Raw genomic sequence first — 21,052 nt, 5'->3', positions numbered from 1 at the left:
CTTTCGATGATTGATCCCACGGTTTCGAAACCCATTTCGCGGTACCCAGTTTGGGAATAATTCCACCTTAATCGGGTTATCCAGACAACCCTCGAAGAGACTCCTAAAACTGGGTATGTACCCAGTTACCCATGCCAATTAGGCGGCAGCGAGTGGTCCGGGCATGGGCGAGCGGGAGCCCAACCCACTGACATTTCAGGTCCGGTGTAGCTGCTTCTTGATCCCAGCGGTGGCTACGAGGGGAACAGGTGGGGCCAGCGCGGGACGCATCTTTCACACCGTGAAAACTTGCTTCTTCCGTCCAAGACCTGGCTACCGAGCGCGCGGCGCGGTTGCTTAAAAACCGCAAAGTTCAACCAAATCACTGTGGAAATAAATGGACCCATTATGCCTACAATTTATGTCCTTGCGTGATGAGCCGCCATGGAGTACATGCATAACCTATAAAATGTTAACCTTTTTAATATTAAACAATATGAAAATATGCAGGCAAAACAATAGGGAAACTATTTCCTTGAGTTTAGTACTGGCCGTTCTTAGATCATAATTATTATTTCCCAAAATACCAATAGAACCGCGATAAATAGTCAATCAAGCCCAACCCGACGTCAGGCTTATCATTTCCCACAATCCCCGTTCAATATTTGGATTTTGTGCCGGTCCCACAGGGCCAGCGTAGTATTCTCGTTGCCCCTATCTCACTGACTGCATGACTGTCTCACTGATCGACAACTGACCGACTCATGCTCGCTCAGTTGGCGTTCAGTTTCAGTTTTGCGTTTTCGTTCAGTTTGCGGTGGTTTATTCATTTTCATCCACCGAATGCAAAATATCTCATTACTGATGCAAAAATCAATTTACTTGCAGTTAATACATGTAAATACTTTATAACATGGAATTCCACAAATTTACAAATCAAATGTAGTGTCACGTGTTTAATATACATGTATTGATATAAAATGACACCATCGCCCAAAACACTTAAAAAAGCTTTTTGCAATACTCTAAGAATGTCAGAGCGAGATGTTTACATAAAACGGTATATACTAAGAACTAGAAAGCCTGACGAGCAATACAGCACCATTGACTCAACCTCCTGAGGACGGACAGAGCACACTGTCTGAAACGTCGAGTTCTACACTTCTTCCTAGAAGCGAAAGAGATTTCTTTCCACATGGTGTTACCGTACCCACAAACTTGATAATTTATCTCATCCGCCATGCAAAGCTTCAAGTCATAAAATACAGCACTATCATAATCGCACCCTTATTCCCCTCCTATCTGAAGTAAGTACGCATATTTCCGACCTTTACCGAGTCTACCAACAGGTGTATCATCGGTAGTGCCCCCGACCGGCCCCGGCGGGCCCTTTGATGTATCAAATTGGGCACCGCTGACGCTCACCCTAGCCTCCCCATTTAGTCTACACGCTAAGCCACTGCGCGACGGGATGGCAGCTATAACGCTCCGACTTCGAACCTGTCCACGATCCATATGATTCCCCTAAATTCAATCACAGGAGCTTGGTCAGTTTCCAAATCTCGGCATTGTCTCTGGCTTTGGCTTTAATCTCATCTTTCATTATTCTAGGCACCTGATGAGTGATGTGGTAGACACAGGCTCAGTATACGGTCCTTTTGTGCTACGTAACATCTAATCATAGGTGCCGAAACAAAACCGCAGCGGGAACGAAGAAGAGTATTATTTTCATCAAGCCAAGATTGACACAACAATACTGTCCCATGCAGAGAGGCATAGGGATCAGTTTCCGGACATACATATTGCCTCTGCTGGCATCACTTTAATTAATTCAATTTTTAATCTAGAATCATATTAAATCGTATGAAGGGCCTAGTCACGCGGGGCAGTATTCACAGGCAACTGTAGCCAGGCAATTAATGCATTGCGAGGTAATATGAACCACGAAGAAAATCTCAGTTTACGGAAATTTCTCAGAGCCTTATTCTTGGAGATTGCCCGGAACAATTTGCCTGTAAATTACCTCGTGTGACATGGCCCATCCCGCGCAAACATATTGAAACGCATTATACCGCTTCTCGTTCTTTTAGTGCATCGGTTACGATTTGCCATTATGTAACCAAACATCGAGTTAAAGATGTGTAAAGTGATACAACAAAAACCCAGTAATGACCCCAAATTACTCCTCGTTTATTATGCTCAGAAATCCTCAATGTGAAACAGATTGACTGTGCTTTATGCTTAAAGGGACACTACGTCATGAAATATGCCCAATTGGGTTACAAAACGCGTGTGTAAACGGAAAGATGTTACTTTAAAAGAAAACAATTAGCCGTTTTGTGTTATTCTTGCGAGAACGAATTTTGACTATCAAAAATTGAGCTGTTTTGTGCTAGTCGCGATTCCACTCGCACAAGTTCCACATGTGCACTGCATGCATTCTGCGGATGTACGGGAAACAACGTGTGTAGACCATGTGTTTTAGTACTTTATGTTTAGACGTATTGGTGCTGTGTCAGCCCATGGTCAGCCCAGGACGACGTCTTTTTGCATTTAAGCAATGAAGACGTCGTCCAACCTGCAGTGCTGTGTACTTCCATGGACCTTTAGCTCCGTGGTACTTCACATACGACGCGTACCGTACATTTGAATCGTCTGACATCATGGACACAGAAGCTGGGGCATGATGGAGACTTTTATTTACAACCGTTTTTTCCCCCGTATCTTCTCAGCAACAGTACGACATGCGGTTAGTTTCCTTTCAAATAGACCTTTCAAATCGGATAAGTATAAATAATCTTAAATGTACATATTTCGGCGATTTCAGGACGATGTCCCCTTTAAACCCGCGTCGTACTGTAGCTCTGGGCGAGTACGGCAGTGATCGCACACTCCATCCACTACAAGTGGCTTGCTTGGTATTTATTATTAGATTACCGACAATTTAGTAATCACTGGGATCGTTTGTAGACTTTCAGTGTGGTAGTTTGGGGGTCAAGTTGAAGTTCATCTGGCCTGAGAGAGTCCCTTGGTTTGTGTAGACTCAATACAAATAATGACCCGCTGGTACTCTTGTCAAACAGCAATGCGTTACCTCGAATTTGCCATTTCATATCGGCTTACCATGTTCGAGTCCCCAAACCTCGAGTCCGAGTCCCGAGTCGAGTCATGCAGATCGAGTCCGAGTCAGAGTCACCTCTACCGAGTCCCAATCCGAGTCCCGAGTCATGTAGGTCGAGTCCGAGTCAGAGTCACCTCTCCCGGGTCCCCGGTCCTAGTCCGAGTCATGCAGGTCGAGTCCGAGTCACGAGTCACAAAGGTCGAGTCCGAGTCCCAGTCACGAGTCACCTTTAATATATACATGATACTGAAAATAATATATTGAGGTACAATGTACTGCTAAAACCTCACCGTGTAAATGTTTCAATTATTCACAGCTTTTCTCTAATTCACTGACTGGAAAAACATGTATACCATGTCAAATAAGGCAAGGTACCGGGGTCTGGAAAGGGTAATCGGGAACCGAACACTATCAAGTTTGCATTTGCGCAATATCAGGAATATAATGGCGCTGGGGTAATATCGGAAACAAGCCAGCTTCACGCGCTGTGTATGTACAAAGCAGTACTTAGATGTGTTTCCTCTGCACCGCACTGACTGTATCACTTGCTATAAGGAGAGCATCGTCTACAAACTAAAAGTGTAATTATATTGTTAAATCAATAAGTGATTTGTGGTAACTTTGGTCGAGTCCCGAGCGAGTCACGCAGGCCGAGTCCGAATCAAAGTCCGAGTCCGCAGGGTCGAGTCCGAGTCATTCGTCATCGTGACTCGAGTTCGAGTCCGAGTCACGGAAAGTGGGACTCGAGTCGGACTCGAGTCCGGAGCACCAGTCATACATGTCTGCGGCTTACAGTTACGGTAAATCAAATGGCATGAAATGTAAGACCAAGTTCTTCGTCTAATATTTTGGCGAAGGACTGAAAAGAAGTTGTGCTAGGTAGAATAAGGTCCAAGGTCCAAGATCGGGTAAATGTATACGTATAGTAAAGTTCGACAGCTCCTTTAAAAGATTTAGTATTGGAACATGGATTCAAAGAGCCAATCGTAAGAGCAAGCGGCGTTATAAATTAAGTTTTGTTCCGTTTGGGATGTTCTAGGGGTGCGGCAGCCTTGTGCACTCTCAAAAAGATATGTAAAAAATAATTAGGTAATTATTGTTATGTAAAACAATTTCGGTAAAATTCGCCGGAAAAAAAGGAGCTCGAAAACAAGTAAATTGAAAAATACATATTGAATAAGTAAAGCAGTCAGTTCACCTTAATTATGTAAAAACGTACTGCAATTAGGTTAAACGTACTAAACACAAGGTAAAAACGTACACGTGGTGACGCGATGCAGCTAGCACAGCACAGCATGAGTGAAGATGGAGTACACCGTGACGTCCGTGACAACGAGGGGATATGCCGCAGCTAATTTCGGTCTTTCAAGGTAACATTTTCTAAAGCTCTTGTGATTGTTATACCGTCCCCAAGCCCCAGAAATGCCTGGACACTTTGTACGATACCCCCCCCCCCCCCCAGGATATTCTTAAAATTAGTAGTGTTTAACTCGGCCACTGTGCGTATTATACAACTCGTACGTAAGCCAACTCGTAGCGAGACAACTCGTACATGTCGTACGCGGGCCAACTAAGTTAAGCCAGCCAACTCATATGCCGGCCAAAATTAGCCAATTTAAAGAAATTGAACGATACACCGTTTCAAGTACATAGTCAAGAATCGTCGACCACATATAATTTGTGTACGAGTTTAATTCTGTGTACGAGTTGACCGCGTACGAATTTTGTCAACGCACGAGTTGTCCTGTGTACGAGTTGGCCGCGTACGAGTTGGTTCGCGTACGAGTTGACCTGTATTCGGCCTATGTACACGTATACATTGATGAGTGCATACTCGCCGTGGCCGAGCTGTGGGCCATGGGTTATCGTCCTGTACTGTTGTATCTTGTCTTGCAAAGTGTCCAAGAACTGCTATGGATTGGGGACGGTATCACAATCACAAAGAGCTTGAGGAAAATGTTATCTTCAAAGACCGAAAGTAACTGTTGTCACAGACGTCATGGTTTCTCCAACTTATAGCTGTATGCTGTGATATGCTGCACAGTTCGGGAAGGGAATAAATAAAATTAAAATGAAACAGGTCGTGTTTTGATGGGCTTCCGTAGTTGCAATGTTTACGTTTAGAAAACACAATTTTACATGATAATATAGTATTATTTCACCTGAAAGTTATGTAAAGTTTACTTAATTGTCTTTTACCTAATAATTGTGTAAATATATTTACACATACATCAAGTAAACTTTTACACAACTGTCAAGAAAACTTTTACCCAACACGCATTATGTAACTTTTTACACAATTGCAAGCGAGTTCGTGTAGTACATATAAAACATGGTTAAATTTTACACAACTTGTGTATTTTTTTTCTGAGAGTGAAGGCCATCTCAATGAGAACTTATTTGGGAAATTCACCTCTAAATAGCTCCTCAACCTTTTTTCTGATGTTGACCCATGATATAAGAATCTCGTCAAACTTACAGAAACCAAATAAGATAAAGCATAATAAAGAGCCGAACCTCATGCTGAGCTCCTTCAATTGACAGAAACTGGCAATTGCTGAGAAAACCAAATTCCTTTCTTAGTTGCGCTGGAAATGCGTGTGTGATGTTTCACATCCCATTTATCTATGCGGAGGACCATTTTCTATGTATATAGTGGCAAGGTTGTGCGGACTTGAACTATCTGAACCAATTACCATCAAATTAGCAGAACTGACATACCACATAAAAATCATGTGTTTATAAAGAACGTCCTTTTTCACAGGAATAGAGCCGGTTTTATTTCCGAGAGTGGCATTTGAGAACTGACGACAACCGACGCGTAATCCGGTTCATTGTAGCATGGAGGTAGGACGGATGACGTCATACAGAGATGCTGTGACGCCGTAGTTCGGCTCCTTAGACGTATGTCGGACGAATTCGCCGCATCGCGCGCTCCCATCCCCCGTCCCCCGAAGGCACGTATCGAAAACGAACAATCTGAGCCTATCGACATAGCAGCTTTTTTCTTTCCATTTTTAATCGTTACTATTCAGGGACATTTGTTTTCCGACAATTTTTTTTTTTTCGGGGCAAGTGGATTTTCTCATTTTTCTTACCATCCCATTTTTGATCGTCAACGTCAGTAAATTGTGTGTTTGTGTTTTGCATAAACAATCATTCGTTTTTCTATTTAGTTCGTTTTCTTTCATGATCTTTGGAAATCGGAGCATGCCTGATTTCCTTGGAATGAATTTGATAACAATTCCGCGAAAAAAATAATATATTTTGATAAGTAATAAGAAGCCTCTGGTTCCCCACAAGTTTGGGGCAATTTGGAGACCAGCCGCTCATCCCTCCCTTCCGTCTCTGTCCCCTTTGAACCCAAATTCTAGAACATGAACCACTCTTCCTCGGGTCCTATAGCTAGAGAGACAAAGAGGAACATGAATGCAGCCCGATAATGTTACCCCAGCACGGAAGGACCGCCCAGTCTATGGGCTCACCCACACCATGAGCTCTTTGACGGCTGGCCGTACCGCTGTGCAGTAATGAGCCCCTCGATTACGACAAATTTGTTATTATAGCAATCCTATAGGGCGCACTGCGGACCAGCATCAAGTCCACATGCAATGAGGCGAAGGAGGTGCGGGACCCAACAAGAAAAAAACCCGAAGTTGACGTACAGCGGGTGCGTAAGTCCCTGGATCCAGATGGTTGATACACGGCCCTGGCTCCACGGGTGGGCGTAGTGAGGTTTAGCATAAAAGGCTGACGCATCCGTAGGCTAGCCTCAGACACCATCACAACCCCTCTACCAACGAGACGAGGTCTGTAACTTATGGGAGCAGTTTCCCCGTTTGTTCTCAAAGCTCGACTTCGTCTCAGATCCACCGTGAAGCCAACCCGTTCATCAATACCAATCATCCAAGATTTGCAGTTCGTCGAGACACCCCTTTGTCCCACGAAGGCAGTTTACAAAACAGGTAGGTCTAGGACACGTTCGGTCGACAGTTATTCCATTTTGGCTCAAACTAAAAGCCTGTTTCAATTGTTAATACACCTCTTCACCTAAACAATCAAATGTATAGGACCAAAAGTAAGACATTCGTCTTGAGTTGAAAGCACTTGACGCCATTTTTTTTTTGGATTTCATTACTGTGGCTGTTCTTTATCTTAATACGGAAACAAATGTTTTCTGTTAAAAAGTTAAAATTTCAGATTGAATCTTGTGAATGTATTAGACTTATGAATGATATTCTTAGTTGAGAAACATTTTTTTTTAAAGAATATCCCACCATGCTTACTGACTATTTTACGATCAAACAGATTCCATACCTTTCTATTGACTGAGTGAGTAATTCAAGGCTACACAAACGCCTCCCACTACTTTATGTTGGGCCTTTATGGGACTTTGGTATTATAGACATGGAACATTTTGTCACGACTTAATTTTTTGTTGATCATACAGATAAATTCATTTTCGTTGAAGTTTGAGTTTTATTGGTGATTTCTGTGAAGTTTGAGTTTTATTGGCGATGGACTGGCTTGACTGCAGTTACAAACACTGTTTAGCCATTTGCAAAATCCATTCACCTTCAGGCTGGGGAGAAATCCGTGTCGTAAAATGTCAGGTGTAATTTTCAATTATCCCAAATTAATTTACGCAACGGCCTGGCCGGATCTGCGACGGCAGTTTTGTAATCGAATACCTGACGTCACCGGCATGGTGTCTCATGAGGCAGTTTGTAATATCTCTGAGTGGCTCGAGTTGAGACTATGTCACTAATCATGGGTGCGTACGTGTGTGTATTTGCTCGTTGTTGGCGGTGTGGCTTACATTTTGCGCCATCTATTCGTCACAGAATACAGAATTCTGATCATGATATTAGACTCGGATTGGATTGGGTATCGTTTGCGGTTTACCGACGGAGACTGCGGTCAATTTACTCGAGTCCCCGATGACGTGTTGGCCCTCCAGTCTCGATTAAATTGAGTTATACTGCCAAGTGCTGTCCTATACCACACGGGGAATATCTAACACCCTGACGTTATTAAGCCCTGAACTCACTTATACTTAGCAAGGCGAGGGGTTTGATTTTAACGACATTCTTTCAGGAGCTTTTTTTTAATTAAAATCTTAGTACTACGTGTACTTACGTGTAACATTCTCCATCAACTTTTAACCCTTACGTAACTCACTCCAAGATACTGGCGTCAAAATAAGATCCACCTCCTCCCCATCCCTGCGCTCTTGGAATTTGCAGCAGCCGGCTTGCCAGTCGGCTCCTGAAAATCGTGTTAAGGATCCGCCCTTGGTGCCCCCATAAACTTACTGTGCACACCCCCTCTGTCACTGAGAAAAATCCTGGCTATGCCACTGAGGTTGGGTTCTGCTGCTGGAAGCCTTTATCTCGCCCGCACTCAAGAAAACCAATCTAGTATTTCGATATCAATATCAACATCTTGTACCTCTTTACGGTGCCATTATTGTTTGACGGCCTTGTGAAGCATATATAGATAAGCCCCTTATTTGTGTCCATTTAAAGACTGGAAAGACAGGTAAATTCAGAATAAGCAGATACCCCAAACTTCCTTACGAATTCGTTAGAGGTCTAGGCCTAACCGTCTAAATATCACAACTCCAAACGATGTCCCAAAAGTGGCATGTACACCGGCAATCAAAAACTCTCAAAGACCAAAGTACCTTTAACGACGTTAGGCCGTGTCTGAATCTCGTCTAGAACAGTTACTGACGGTCTTGGACGATTACATTATGAGATAGAAGTGGACCAGGTTGAGCCGTAGCTCTGGCCGCCAGTTTCGCACACCGACCTCGAGAATAGTGATAAATAGCCATTTCTTCATTGTTGTTAGGATGGCCCAGAGGAGCAGAATGCAGCTGCTGAGCTTGCTTCTGGTTGTTGGGAGCTTCCAGGTTGAGGTGATCGCGGCTTGCGGTGGCGAGGAGATGGCCAATTATCGGCTGGAGTTCCAGGGGCTCTGGAGCGAACGGACTTTTCCAAAGAGCTTCCCAAAATACCGCAAGAACGCACAGTGGTCCACGTTAATCGGTGAGTCTGACTTAAATAATTCTTAGTTACACTACTCGTGGTGGTTTCTGTTTATATAAAACGTTCCCTGGTACTCGTATGACACCTTGCAGGATGGTTCGTATGTATTTTGGTAGGTGTCCAGTCGATGAACAGGAAACATTATAGATACTTTGAGATGGGTCTTTTATACCTCATGCTTTACATATAATTCGTATCTGAAGAAACTCCAAAGGCCATCATTTGGAGTACTAATCAACATGCATAGGTTAAAACATACATGGAGCTAGGAGATGTTCCTTGCTCTATGATAAAACAAGCCGAGTCATTTTGACTCACTGCATGTGTGCAGCATTTGAACTTGAAAAGTACAGAACCTTACTCTAGATGACCAGCTTCATCCTCCTCACGTTCTTAATTGGAAGTTTCTGCACTCTTTCAGGGGACTAAAGCTTCCTCAATATGTCTGTAAACCTATAATTTCTCGGTAGATGTTAATCGAACCAACTTCTACGACACAGAGGACATAATTATCACTCATTATGCTGACAAGCTTAAGGGTAAAGCACATTATACGCAGTTTCAACTGCAGCTTTCAGCTCCAAATATTGTCGACTGAGCAATCAAGAACGTCCGCCACGTGGTAGTTTGTGGTTGTTCAAAAATTCCGCCCTGGTTGCACATGCAAATTGCTTCTTAGACAAGGATGCACGTGACATGTAACAGCTCATTTTATATAGCCTGTCCGCCCTCATCCAGTTTTATCATTTTGCTATCTTTCTTTCATTACATATTTTATGAAGGTATAGGCCTACGGATTGATTCACAATTTCAGGTGTTTAACATTTTAATATGAATAAATACTTGGCGAAGTCTTGACATTATTCAGGGCCGTCATGTGCAATATGCACGTGGTCCTTGTCAATTTCCGCCGAACAGTTTTATCAGACAAAGGTCAGTCTGATCCAACTACGCCAAATATACCCGATGGATTTGCCCGGAAAACTAATGCTTAACACATTTTCCTACCCATCGCATTTCTTTTTAACTTTTATATCTCGAAACCGCATGTTGCAAAGTCCCCATACGCGTTCCAGATTTGGATGATTTTTTGCCAAATCGACGGTGGACCGAGGCCTTATGCCCAGTCACTATGGCTACCCAGGCACTGGGAATGATTCCGGGTTTCCTGCTGTGTACCCTAATGCAAACTTGGCCTTGGGCCCACAAACTAAAAGCAACACTCATCAACTATCGCAATGGGCTGAACGCTTCTTCTTGTGAATGAAAGTCCCTTTGTATTGATATAAGGCTTCAAAATCATGGCTACTCTTCAGCGTCACAGCTAACAATGAATATTAGAATGTTAAAACCAAGTTCTTCACAATGCGGCCGATGAGACCAGAAATGCATATTGACGTCTGTAGTCAGACCGCAGGACGTATAGCCGAACCGGGAAATTGTTTCAGTACAGCTGATTTCGCACTATAATGCAATGTGGGTGGTTTTTAGCCGTTTCGGCAACTCAGGCGAAACGGCTCTTGTTTTCGGAAAAAGTTTGTTTCCCCCCCCCCTTTTCTTTTTCAGACTCGTCTCTATTAGGTTTTGTACATGTTTTTCTTCTACCCATACACTTTGGCACATTGATTTCGTGAATCCGATTGCCTTCGGACTTGGACACACATATGCAACCACCCTAAGATGTATGCCAAAGATTTTCGTCACGATGACGTCATTGGGTGTCAAGTTACGTCTCATTGTTTTTGAGGGTTTTTTGGTAAATTGTTTGTCGGGTGTTGGGGTGTTTGTTTGCTTGTTTGTTTGTTTGTTTTTTTCAATTTGTTTTCAGTTTATTTGTTTCTTTAGAAAAGGAAGATTATTTTAGAATACGAGTTTTGTACGTGTTACAAATGTATATGCCTAACCAATTTGGTCGTAGGTGTCCTGTTTTTGCTTGCGCTCGATCGAACACAGCCTCAGATTCTGTTTGCCATCAGATCTTCTCGTACTAGTCTCCATCTCGAGTTCATTCCTGGCCGTCGCTCGCGCGAAGAGCTGCTGGCATTTGGACTTGACGCGGTGGTGAAGTCATCGGGGCCGATGGGGGTATCGGGGGAGAAAACAATGCTCTGTCGACATTTCCAGACGGCCTAGGGCAGGGGTAAACCTGGGTGAGCACCAGACACCAAGTCGCATGGACGCAGTGGCATCCTCAATGATACCCTGTCTTGGATGACTTGAGAAATGAGAGGCTATTAATAGCGTGGCGGGTAGTCCATATTTCTGTTTGATCATAGCATCACATTCCGTCTGGTGTAGAATGTTAAAAAGGCGCGATGATAAATGTTGATGAATTAAAATGTTTTATCATGGAATAGACACCGTGTGATGTGTGTTCTCATAGCTGCATAGTCTCTTGTGGATATGATATGGGCATGGAGGTATTACACACGTTACCCTTCACAAAGTGCAGTCCCAGGCCTGCTCTATGCTATGGCGAGAGGTCACATGCTGCACGACACTCAAGCTACCCGGCAGGCCAGCCAGCCTTGCTAATTGTCGGCGGAGCGCTCAGAGAATCGTCGTGTTGTTCTACCCTAATTTGATCATGTCGCGTCGTCCTAGCGCACGCCGGGAGACTTTGCAGTTCTCCCGACCCCAGGCATGATGTGACTGAATCGCGCCGCTATCCGTGCTGTGTTGCTGTGCCACGATCACCGTATTATATGCGGCATCGTCTCTCTGTCTCAGTCTCTCTCTTTTTTCACTATCCCCCACTATCCATTTCATCTTAAAACAATTCTTTGTTTAGCGAAGCCCCTGTAAAAACTCCGGCCATGTCCCATGACAATCGCCTAGGGGCTCGCTTAACTCGCACTCAACCCCTTCTGATCGACGTCCGCTCCAAAAGTACCCGAGTTACCGCCAAGGTGACGAGCGGAAGATCAGGGGGCCCATTTTGCTGCCCGGCTGCCGTATTCTCTCCCACAGGACACAGACAAGGAGTATCTAAGGTTTCCCACCGTAGTCAAACACAATTAACCCCTCGGGTAGGGGCAGAAAGTTTCGGTGTCACCCTGTTCAGCTATACCGCTGCTCCTTCCACTCTCGTTGAGCGAGTTGTGCAGACAGTAGACTTTTCACAAACATTGACCGATACCCGCCAAAATTATATGAAAACACTCAAAGTTTTGGCCGACTTCGATTCTCTGCCTCGAACTTTGTGGGAGCTGGTTAAGAACCTGTTAACATCTGCTTTTGTAAAAGACAATTGAAAGGGACTGATATTCGGGAGGAGAAAATTACTAAAATAAAACCTAAAGGCTAGGTAACGGCAGGCATGGTACTATGAGGTGACACTTATCTCTGACCATTTAGCACATTACATGTAATTGCACTTCCAGCCTTTACCTGCGTAGTCCAACATCATTTCTGCAGTATATGTCCATTTAACGATTGGTATCGACATTTAAAAGAAACCACACTAGCCACCGTCATTACAAGGTATACTCCAATTCCATGCTCTTCAAAAATATCGACGTTCTTTCTTCTCATTTATTACTTATGGGTGCTCAGGCCTTACAAAAGCAAAATGCCCTCTATTTATGCGCCCACCAAAAAAAAGAATCAAATTTCCCGCTTACCAATGAAGAGTCTTTTTAAAGTATTTCTTTTGAGTTATTAAAACGAAGAGGAATCTAGCAGATGACTATTTTTGACGTCCCTCAAACGCACGCCTTGTAAGAAAAAAACGCCCTCTAGCGTCAAAAGATGTCCCCCCCCCCCCCCCCGACATGTGCGCGCTGAATGTACGTGCATTGATTAAGGTAGCAAGGTACTCACAATGCTCTGCAACGCTGGAATTCCATCGCAAAATTTTATGAAAGACGTTAGCCCTTCCCAGCGCCCTGCTTGCGCGGTGGGGACGAGCGAATTAATAGACGAGCGAATCATTATACATGTAGCTGTAGTTTAATTATTAAGGCCTACGGTTAACCCCATTGGAAGTGAGCAAAGGAGTCAGTTATTAGGCGATTGTTGGGGCGCCCTCTGCTGACAGGTGTCCAGACATTGTCTGTACTTTCATAGCACCTTATAGGTGTCCCATCTTCTTACATAATTAAATTTATGATATACATTTTTGTGTAATTTTATGAACATATTAGGAACCCGCAGAATCACAGTTAATTAAAACAAAACAAAAAGAAGTTGAACCATATATACATTATTTCTCATAGCACGTGTCCCGCTCAGCTCAGTAATTGTGCACACCACATGCATCGATAGCCAAAGTAAACGAGCCGCTGGCATTTGTCGGCGATTAGACTCACAATTTAGGCATTCCAAAGGGCCTTTCCATTTTCCTCAGGGGGGGAGGGGTCTTATCAATAAAAGAAGTCGTGCCTCCCTTTAGTTTCAGCATGGTTTCAGAAAGGTTGCATTTGTATCTGAAAAGGTTTTGGGTTAAAAAAAAATGGAACCTGGTGCATGTCATTTTCGGTCAGGTATCTGTAGGTCTACCTGCCCAACAACTCCACCCAGGCCACTGACAAAATAATTACAGTCATATTATTGTGCACATACAGGCAATGGGGCATAGTCACAGCTATCTTCTGGACTGGTCCTAACGTCTTTGTTGCCCTTGATTTGCAACATCACTCCAAAAAGATGGATGGGGCTGGGGGGGGGGGGGACCATCCCTTCATATGGATGGCTACATCCCCCGGTATGTACTATAATTCCTGCAAGATGGAATGCCTTCCATCTGGCCAGTGCTAATTATTTACAAATACAGTAGCTGGACAAGTACCAGTACTTTATTTTTTGCAGTCATAAATACATTGCAAAACTTGGTTCACTGCTTTATGGTCATTAGCATCTGTATATCGTTGACTTCAACAACTGGGCAACTCTCCTCGTCCCTCTCCCCCCCCCCCCCCAACAAATCCTGTTTAATGACTCTGCCACGCCCCTTTGAAAATCCTTGATCCCCTGCCACTATTGCTCAATGATTACTCCATTCTTTATGTCTAATTACAGGGGTCTCTCACAATGACCAATACAGCATGTGGGAGCCAGGTCGGTCGGCCAGCGTTCCCTTCAAAGACTTTGCTGAGGGTGAGGATCCATCAGGCAAAGGGCTACAAATTGAGATGGTGAATCTTCCAAATGGGTTTGTCTTTGCAGCCAAGTCACTAAGCACTGGTACTGGGAGGTCTGTCACTACAGTGTTTGTGCATCGAGACCATTCAAAGGTGAGAAGAAATCAAGGTAACAATAAAACAATGAAGGCAGGGTCCCTATACTCTATCTCACATTTAAGAAATGAACCTGCACAGAAACCCCAAAGAATTAATTACAAGCTTGTAGGCAATAATTAATGATTCAATGTACTTTCACCACTGAGATTCAAAGGCTATAGATGCACCTGCCTAGTAAACAGGGATCGGGTTGAGGAAAAGTGGCTCACTCTGGCATGAGGATGATGGGAGTCCATTCAGTGGTGGATCTAACCCCACCCCTTTGGGCTGCAAAAAAAAGAGGAAAAATCATGCAGAGATACATAGCACATGCCTGCTACACACCCATCCCCTCTGTGCTGATGACATCACGCTTTGTTTACATAGTGTGCCTTCTAATGGGAGCCTGTTTGGGGACGAGGGTTTCATAGCCCTGTAGAAAAGCACACAAGTAATCAAAGTGTGATGCATCAGTACAGAGGCTTTTTGAACACAACTTAACACTAATCCATCAAGTCCTTTTTGTATATTGTTATGTACTCTGTTGTGAAGAAGTCCCCTTTTTAACAAGGATGGTAAGGCAGAATTCAACACTAGATCATGGCCTGTGGATATTTCTTGCAGATATCTTTGGCCGTGGGGCTTATCCCAAGTCCAGACTGGTTTGTAGGCATTAGTGGCCTAGACCTTTGTGAGGGAGGCTCTTGGCGCAAGGACCCCCTGCAGCTAGATCTGCAGCCCTGGGATGCCGGCACAGACGGTGGCTTCTCCTTCACCTCCCCAGACTATGTCAGCAACCCCCAGGAGCCCATCACCCAGATCACAGCCCAGTACCCCAACCACCCAGCAAACTCATTCTTCTACCCGAAGCTGGAGGCACTGCCGCCCATTGCCCGAGTGACACTGGTGTGGCAGCAGGCAGGCAATGAGGACAGCTCTTGGATGGGCAAGCTGGTACCAGGGTTAGGCAAGGCAGGCAGGCGGGACTCTAATGAAGACATTCAGATGCCGGGGGACAGTCCGGAGAATGTCTCTCCAGGGATAGACCTCCCTACAGAGCCAGGTACTTTATAGACCATGAAGACTGTTGTTAAGTTATAAACAAGAGGCCATGGGTTTGGGTCCCATCCAGACTATAGCTTGCAATGTTTTCTTCATAAGGCCAAAAAAAATATCTGGTTTCTGGTCTGCGCACGCTTTTTTTTCTTCAATGTAAGATGGTGTGTCTCAAAGCCATCAAACTCATCGGTTTGACTGGAATCCTGTTGCTGCACAATTTTAACGTGTTTTTAGATGGGTTACGATAGAGTGTAAGCTTTATATGGCCTCTCTGGGCTCCCATATATTTTGCACTAAATTTAGTCGGGCACCATTTGTAGACGGTGTGTGAATGGTGTGACATTACCATTTTCTCTGATTTTTGTCTTGACTATTCAAATTTCCCAAAGAATGTTAATTCGAAACCGAAGACTTTTTTTTGGCCGGAGGTATCTGATGGCAAACTTTACAACTTGTATGAAAAAATTCCATCAAAAATGCTTCAAGTATTAACCGTCAAAAGCCAGTATATTTTTGTTTTTGTTTCCCTCCTTTTCCTCTATTCAGTTATATCAAAGGCATACCAGGAAAGCAAGAGCAAAGTAATTTAGGATAGTCCCTGGTCCCATTATGGTATTTTAGAAATAACTTCCATTTAGGAAATACAGCGTGCAAATAGGTGCCCTAAATCCACAGCAGCGATTCTGATTTTACCTTATGAGGACCACACCTCCATGTTTTACTTGCAAATTCTAAAAGCACTTCTCAACTTCTCTTCTGCACAGAGATAGTGATTCCCTACGACTGTGAGGTCACGCCTTGGGGTTCCTGGAGTCCCTGCGACACACTCTGCAAGGTTGGCCTGCGACGGCGCTTCCGGTTGATCATCCAGCGGCCAAAGAATGGTGGGCAGGACTGCCCGGACCTGATCACTGTGGAAGCCTGCCAAGCCAAGCTAACCAAGCCACAGAAAAAGTGTTCCAAAGCCCGCATCAAGAAGGAGACCAAAAAATACATGAAGATCCAGAGACGAAACTACATGGGCAAAAAGAAGCGCAACAGGTTTATCGCCTAAAAACCGAGAGAACATATATTTGTAGAGCTTTTGCCATCATATTTGGACAGCTTTGGTCTGGTAGCTTTTAAATTAGGAACATAATAACTGAGACGCAAGTGGAAAATAATGAACACCTCAGAGGTATAAACAAAATTGACCCATCAACATTTTCAATATTAAATTTGCACTGATGTACAGGATGCACACGGGGATATATTGGAGGAAGGATATGGAATTTTAACTGGACTTAAAAACACAAAAGTAGCGTGCACCATGTAAGCTTTTAATCCCTTGATGCACAACTATCGAAGCTCCAGTAGATGTTTTTGTTTTGTTTTTGTCTTTCTGCAAATTATAAACCATTGCAAGGCCCCCTCATTAATATTAAACAGTTTTGGAATAATTGGTGACTGCACTGAAACATCCTTGTTATAAATAGACCTACATGTTGCCCTTGCAAAGATAAAGATGTACAGAAAAATGTGTAAATAGATGTATATTCTTGAAATGTTTATCCCATATTACTATGAATGACTTGGCTCAATGAAACAAAAGGTGAACTACCACACTGCACACTATTGCACTAGAGCATCCCATTCAGGTGAGATCAGTAAGCAGTACTACATTTACAAACAATTATAGAATCTTCTGCTGAAACCACAGGTAGTTGTACTTCATATGAATTTTTATTTATGAACTCTTCACTTTTTGGTTGAAGACTTTTTTTAAAACAAGAAACCCTCTCTGCACATGCCAAATCATCCGTACAAATACTTTATCTATACCCATACTGTATAATATATACAGTAAAAAGTAGGTGAGGTTTGTCAAATACTTGTCTAAACTACTCCAACAAAACTTACAATAATCCATTTAATATAAATACGAAACAAAGACTGAAATGGGGAAATAAACAATTGTTATAAAATATGTACAAAGGCTTATGCCACAGCATTTCTGTTTTTTTAAAAAGGTTCAAAATCTGGCATTGTCAAATTCAGTTTTTTAATGGATTAAAATATGTTGAGTATAGTTGTTTGACATTATTGACGATGTAGCTGATATTTAAATATTTAAAAGTATTTACCGAGTACCAGTTAACCCTGTTGGAGAGCACAGCAAGCAGGTTTCTTTACCTGGTGTTCTCACATATTTTGTCTTAAAAGGTTTAAAGTTTGCTTCCTGGTATGAATCAGGTTATTTGGGGTCCCAAGCCGAAACAAGTCCAAATATGTGAGGCCAAAGTTGTTCTTAAAAAAGAAAAAATACTAAATGAAACAGAAGTGATAAACTGCCACACTGTCTGAAGTCCCTAATTTCCCCGTTCCACAAAGTGGATGGAGAGTAGAGGTACATGCTGTGGACATCAATAGAACCCATGCAGTATTTGCATTGTATATAGATAAATGGCTTTCAGTAAATTGTAAATAGGTGTAATAAAGGAACCCCTGCTACTGTAAAAAAAGAGCTATTTTTTTCTGTCCACTCTGTTGCAGAAAAGAACACAAGTAGTTTGCTTGTAAACAGAAGTTACTCCAATTCCCCATCACCTAAAGCAATTCACAAGACCAACCCCCCCCCCCAATTTAACCAAACCTTTCAAACAAGACTTTTGTTTTAAACAGATTGCTTAGTTACGAACCAAAATCTTCTCTGTTCCATAATACCGTCATATAGGAAAACTGAACAATGGGGAACAGTCAAAAATCGAACTTGATTTGTTTGTTTGTTCACCATCCGTCTTGATATTTAACATCAATGCAGTCAACATGATGACTTGACCTCCTTAGTTGATCTTGCAGCTCTTGAAAAACATTACTCATGCATACTTTAAAAAGGAGTATGCATACTTTAAACAGGTGTTTCCAGACTCCTGGGGGAACACACCTCTCTTGATATAAGAAAAACACACAGAAACACCCTAAGACTAGAGGAAAACAAGTAATTTCAGGAACAAAACTAAAAACACATTAACTTTTGACTCAGTATAATAAATATGAATAAAGAGTTTGTATAAGAAAGTGGCGCCCTCTGTTTATAACTATCTTTCCTCTGCCAAATGTTGTAAAATGAGTGTAAAATATTTCTGCAAACTGCAAGAACATGTTTGCTAATGAATGGACCACCTTTTAAAATCTGCATGTTTTGAAGTTGAAATTTTGAATATGCAATACATATTCAATGCATCAAAATACATGAACTTAGCAGCAATCCTGAAGGTGCTTTGGTTATTTTATATCAGTAACAGTTTTTTTTTTTGTTTTTTTTTAAATCAGGTCAACATATGTATTGTCAATTCTTTTCAACAGTGTAGGTGACTCACTAAAACATCCTTCCCTAAAAATTGTCCTTTTCAAGGACACCAAACCCACTCCCAATAAAACATAATAAACGTATCAATCCTCACTTTTTTTCCAATACACCCTTCTCCCTTCCAAATAATTTGCCATCAAACTACTGACTCTGTGCAGAAACTGTGGATGACACTGTTGTGTGGCCAAGCAGCAAAGAGCAGGTCACATGTATACACTGGTTGGCACCCTGTGTATGGAGTAGAATGTGATGACCAATTAATTAACCAGTTCACGCCAGGATTATTTTGACAAACAAGAACAGAACGAGGAGCAGGAATACTTTTCACTCGACCTCAAGCCAGGCGGGTTGAAGCCATCACCCTCGGGCAGCACACTCATATTTCTGGCCTCACTCGCTGCAAGGGGGTCGCTGACAGATATTTCCAGCCTCGCTCTCTGTGTGTTTATCTGTCATCTGTTCCGAAAACCACAAAACTTTTGCATGTATACACGGCCTCCAGCGCGAACTGGTTAACACTTTAATCAACCACAAACCCATAGCATCCCTTGTGAAACAAACACACAAGTGTCATTTGCTTTGCTTTTTCTTAATGAGATAATTGCATCCAATCCTATTTTAGGACCAGGTGACCGACATCCCAATCAAGTTTCCAGGGATTCTAGAGAGTAAGGACAACAAACGTTTGCATCCCCGGTGGAGAACAGACAAAAAAAGCTCCTGAATAACCAGGCACTTCTCATTATGCCATTCATTATACATTACATTTACAATTAGCATGGACAGTGTCTTTGTTCATAGGGCAATACTCAGTTTCCCTCTGTGGTTTAAATGATGAAAGAAAAGCAAGGCAACAAGAGTTGCCACAGAACTTCTGGAGGGGTTAGACTGGATTTCTGTGAACAGTTTGTTGGGTGTTAAGATTATTGTTTAGGTTTCTTTGCTTCAGTTTGAATTTGAAGAGGCTGCTTTTTCATCCTGGCCCTGGGTAACTGGAACCGTTGGTTTGACGTCAGCAGGGGCAGAGGCCCAGGAACCTGGTCCACCAGAGGACGGTCGCTTGCCGGTACCAGCTTCAAACTCCTCCTCATTGTCCATACCGTTGTTTGAATCAAACTGTTGGTTCTCCAGGCGAGTGATCAGTCGCTCATCCTCATCACCAAACTCCCCACCCATCAGGGAAGGCTCTCCAACCACCATTACATCCTGGGGTTAAAAGGGACAAAAAGCAGGACCAAAACAATTAACATAATGCTTTCATCATCTAACAACACTATGCATTTCAGTCCCCTGAATCCTCCAAATCCACCAGTGTGCAGGAATCGCAAAGTACATTATATGTTCTTGACCTTTTGAGGGGTAGCAAGCCCCATGTACATGTATTAAAGGGGCCATGCAATGTAATTTTTTTTAAAGTGTAATGCACCTTTGTGTCCCATTTAACCTTATTGTTTGCCATTTCAAAGGTATTTCGGTGCCTTTTTGGTTTACATGCTCATGTGAATTCCCATAGTCATGAGAAAAGTGTGATGTCATTTCAGGCAGAAACCTCAATGTTACAGCTAGTTCAGCATCAACATTTTTTGGACGTTTTGCTGTCATAACTTTTTCTTTTCTTTGGCGAGTTGTGTCAGTAACTCGCAGTAAGCCAATGAGCAAGCTTTTCTCAAAAATGATTTCAATGAGCAAATTTTTGGAATCACAATTTGAACAGAAACCCTCTTAACCGGACAGTGTCTTCCTGATTGACATTACAGCAATAGCGCCCTCAGTTGTCCAGAAAAGCGTTGGCGATTTAAACTGTTTAAAGAAGTGCACTTTTCAATGAAATCAACCAAAAAGGGATGTCAAATAGTTTTCATGCATTTAAGAGGAAAAGAAAGTTGCACAAAATGAGTTCCTAAGAAAAATTCACCTCAGGGCCCCTCAAAGCAAATTGGTTGGGTACTATTTCTCATACTGAAATATCCTGCATACCTTTTGGTGGATTTGTATCAAGGAGAGAGGGCATGTTAGGGTAATGCACCTGAGATGTACAGAGTCAACACATTAGAGTCTAGACATGTAAATCAGATACAGCACAAGAGGAACCAGTCCAGGGACCTTTACACCTGTTTGTCTACTTTGAAAGACAGGGCAACAAGGAAGTTGAATTCAATTTTGAGGATTTCAAAGAAACAACTTCAATAGATACCCTGATGGTTGGAGGAAAAGTTATGTAGTAAATCAGCCCTTCAGACTGCAATGCAATAATTTGTGTCATGCCCCTTAC

General features: G+C 42.7%; 2 protein-coding genes across 4 annotated transcripts in view; one reads left to right on the top strand and one right to left on the bottom strand.

The window, feature by feature from the left end:
• The first annotated feature begins 6,650 nt into the window (after positions 1 to 6,650).
• LOC119735430 (spondin-2-like) lies at positions 6,651 to 18,048 on the top strand. The gene is made up of 5 exons (XM_038209134.1): positions 6,651 to 7,065; positions 8,957 to 9,153; positions 14,173 to 14,387; positions 14,997 to 15,435; positions 16,196 to 18,048. The coding sequence occupies exons 2-5, from the start codon at positions 8,958 to 8,960 to the stop codon at positions 16,483 to 16,485; spliced, it is 1,140 nt and encodes a 379-aa protein (XP_038065062.1). The 5' UTR covers positions 6,651 to 7,065; position 8,957; the 3' UTR covers positions 16,486 to 18,048.
• LOC119735410 (LIM domain-binding protein 2-like) overlaps positions 17,132 to 21,052 on the bottom strand; it is a 65,018-nt gene continuing 61,097 nt past the window's right edge. For all 3 annotated transcript variants that reach the window (XM_038209110.1, XM_038209124.1, XM_038209119.1), the window contains one exon: positions 17,132 to 19,986. In XM_038209110.1, coding sequence (XP_038065038.1) covers positions 19,726 to 19,986 — 261 coding nt within the window. In that variant the 3' untranslated portion in view covers positions 17,132 to 19,725. The remainder of the gene's footprint in view (positions 19,987 to 21,052) is intronic.

The sequence above is a fragment of the Patiria miniata genome, unplaced genomic scaffold (assembly GCF_015706575.1).
Source record: "Patiria miniata isolate m_02_andy unplaced genomic scaffold, ASM1570657v1 HiC_scaffold_10, whole genome shotgun sequence".
NCBI lineage: Eukaryota > Metazoa > Echinodermata > Asteroidea > Valvatida > Asterinidae > Patiria > Patiria miniata.
The sequence above is the reverse complement of the archived record's forward strand: the minus strand, read 5'-3'. Positions and strand labels throughout refer to the sequence as shown.

What these genes read in the sequence shown, in the direction of transcription:
- LOC119735430 (XM_038209134.1), top strand. Translation starts at nt 8,958, where the DNA reads ATGGCCCAGAGGAGCAGAATGCAGCTGCTGAGCTTGCTTCTGGTTGTT. An exon ending in ACAGTGGTCCACGTTAATCG is followed by an intron (nt 9,154 to 14,172) that starts GTGAGTCTGACT and finishes GTCTAATTACAG; the next exon opens with GGGTCTCTCACAATGACCAA. An exon ending in TGCATCGAGACCATTCAAAG is followed by an intron (nt 14,388 to 14,996) that starts GTGAGAAGAAAT and finishes TATTTCTTGCAG; the next exon opens with ATATCTTTGGCCGTGGGGCT.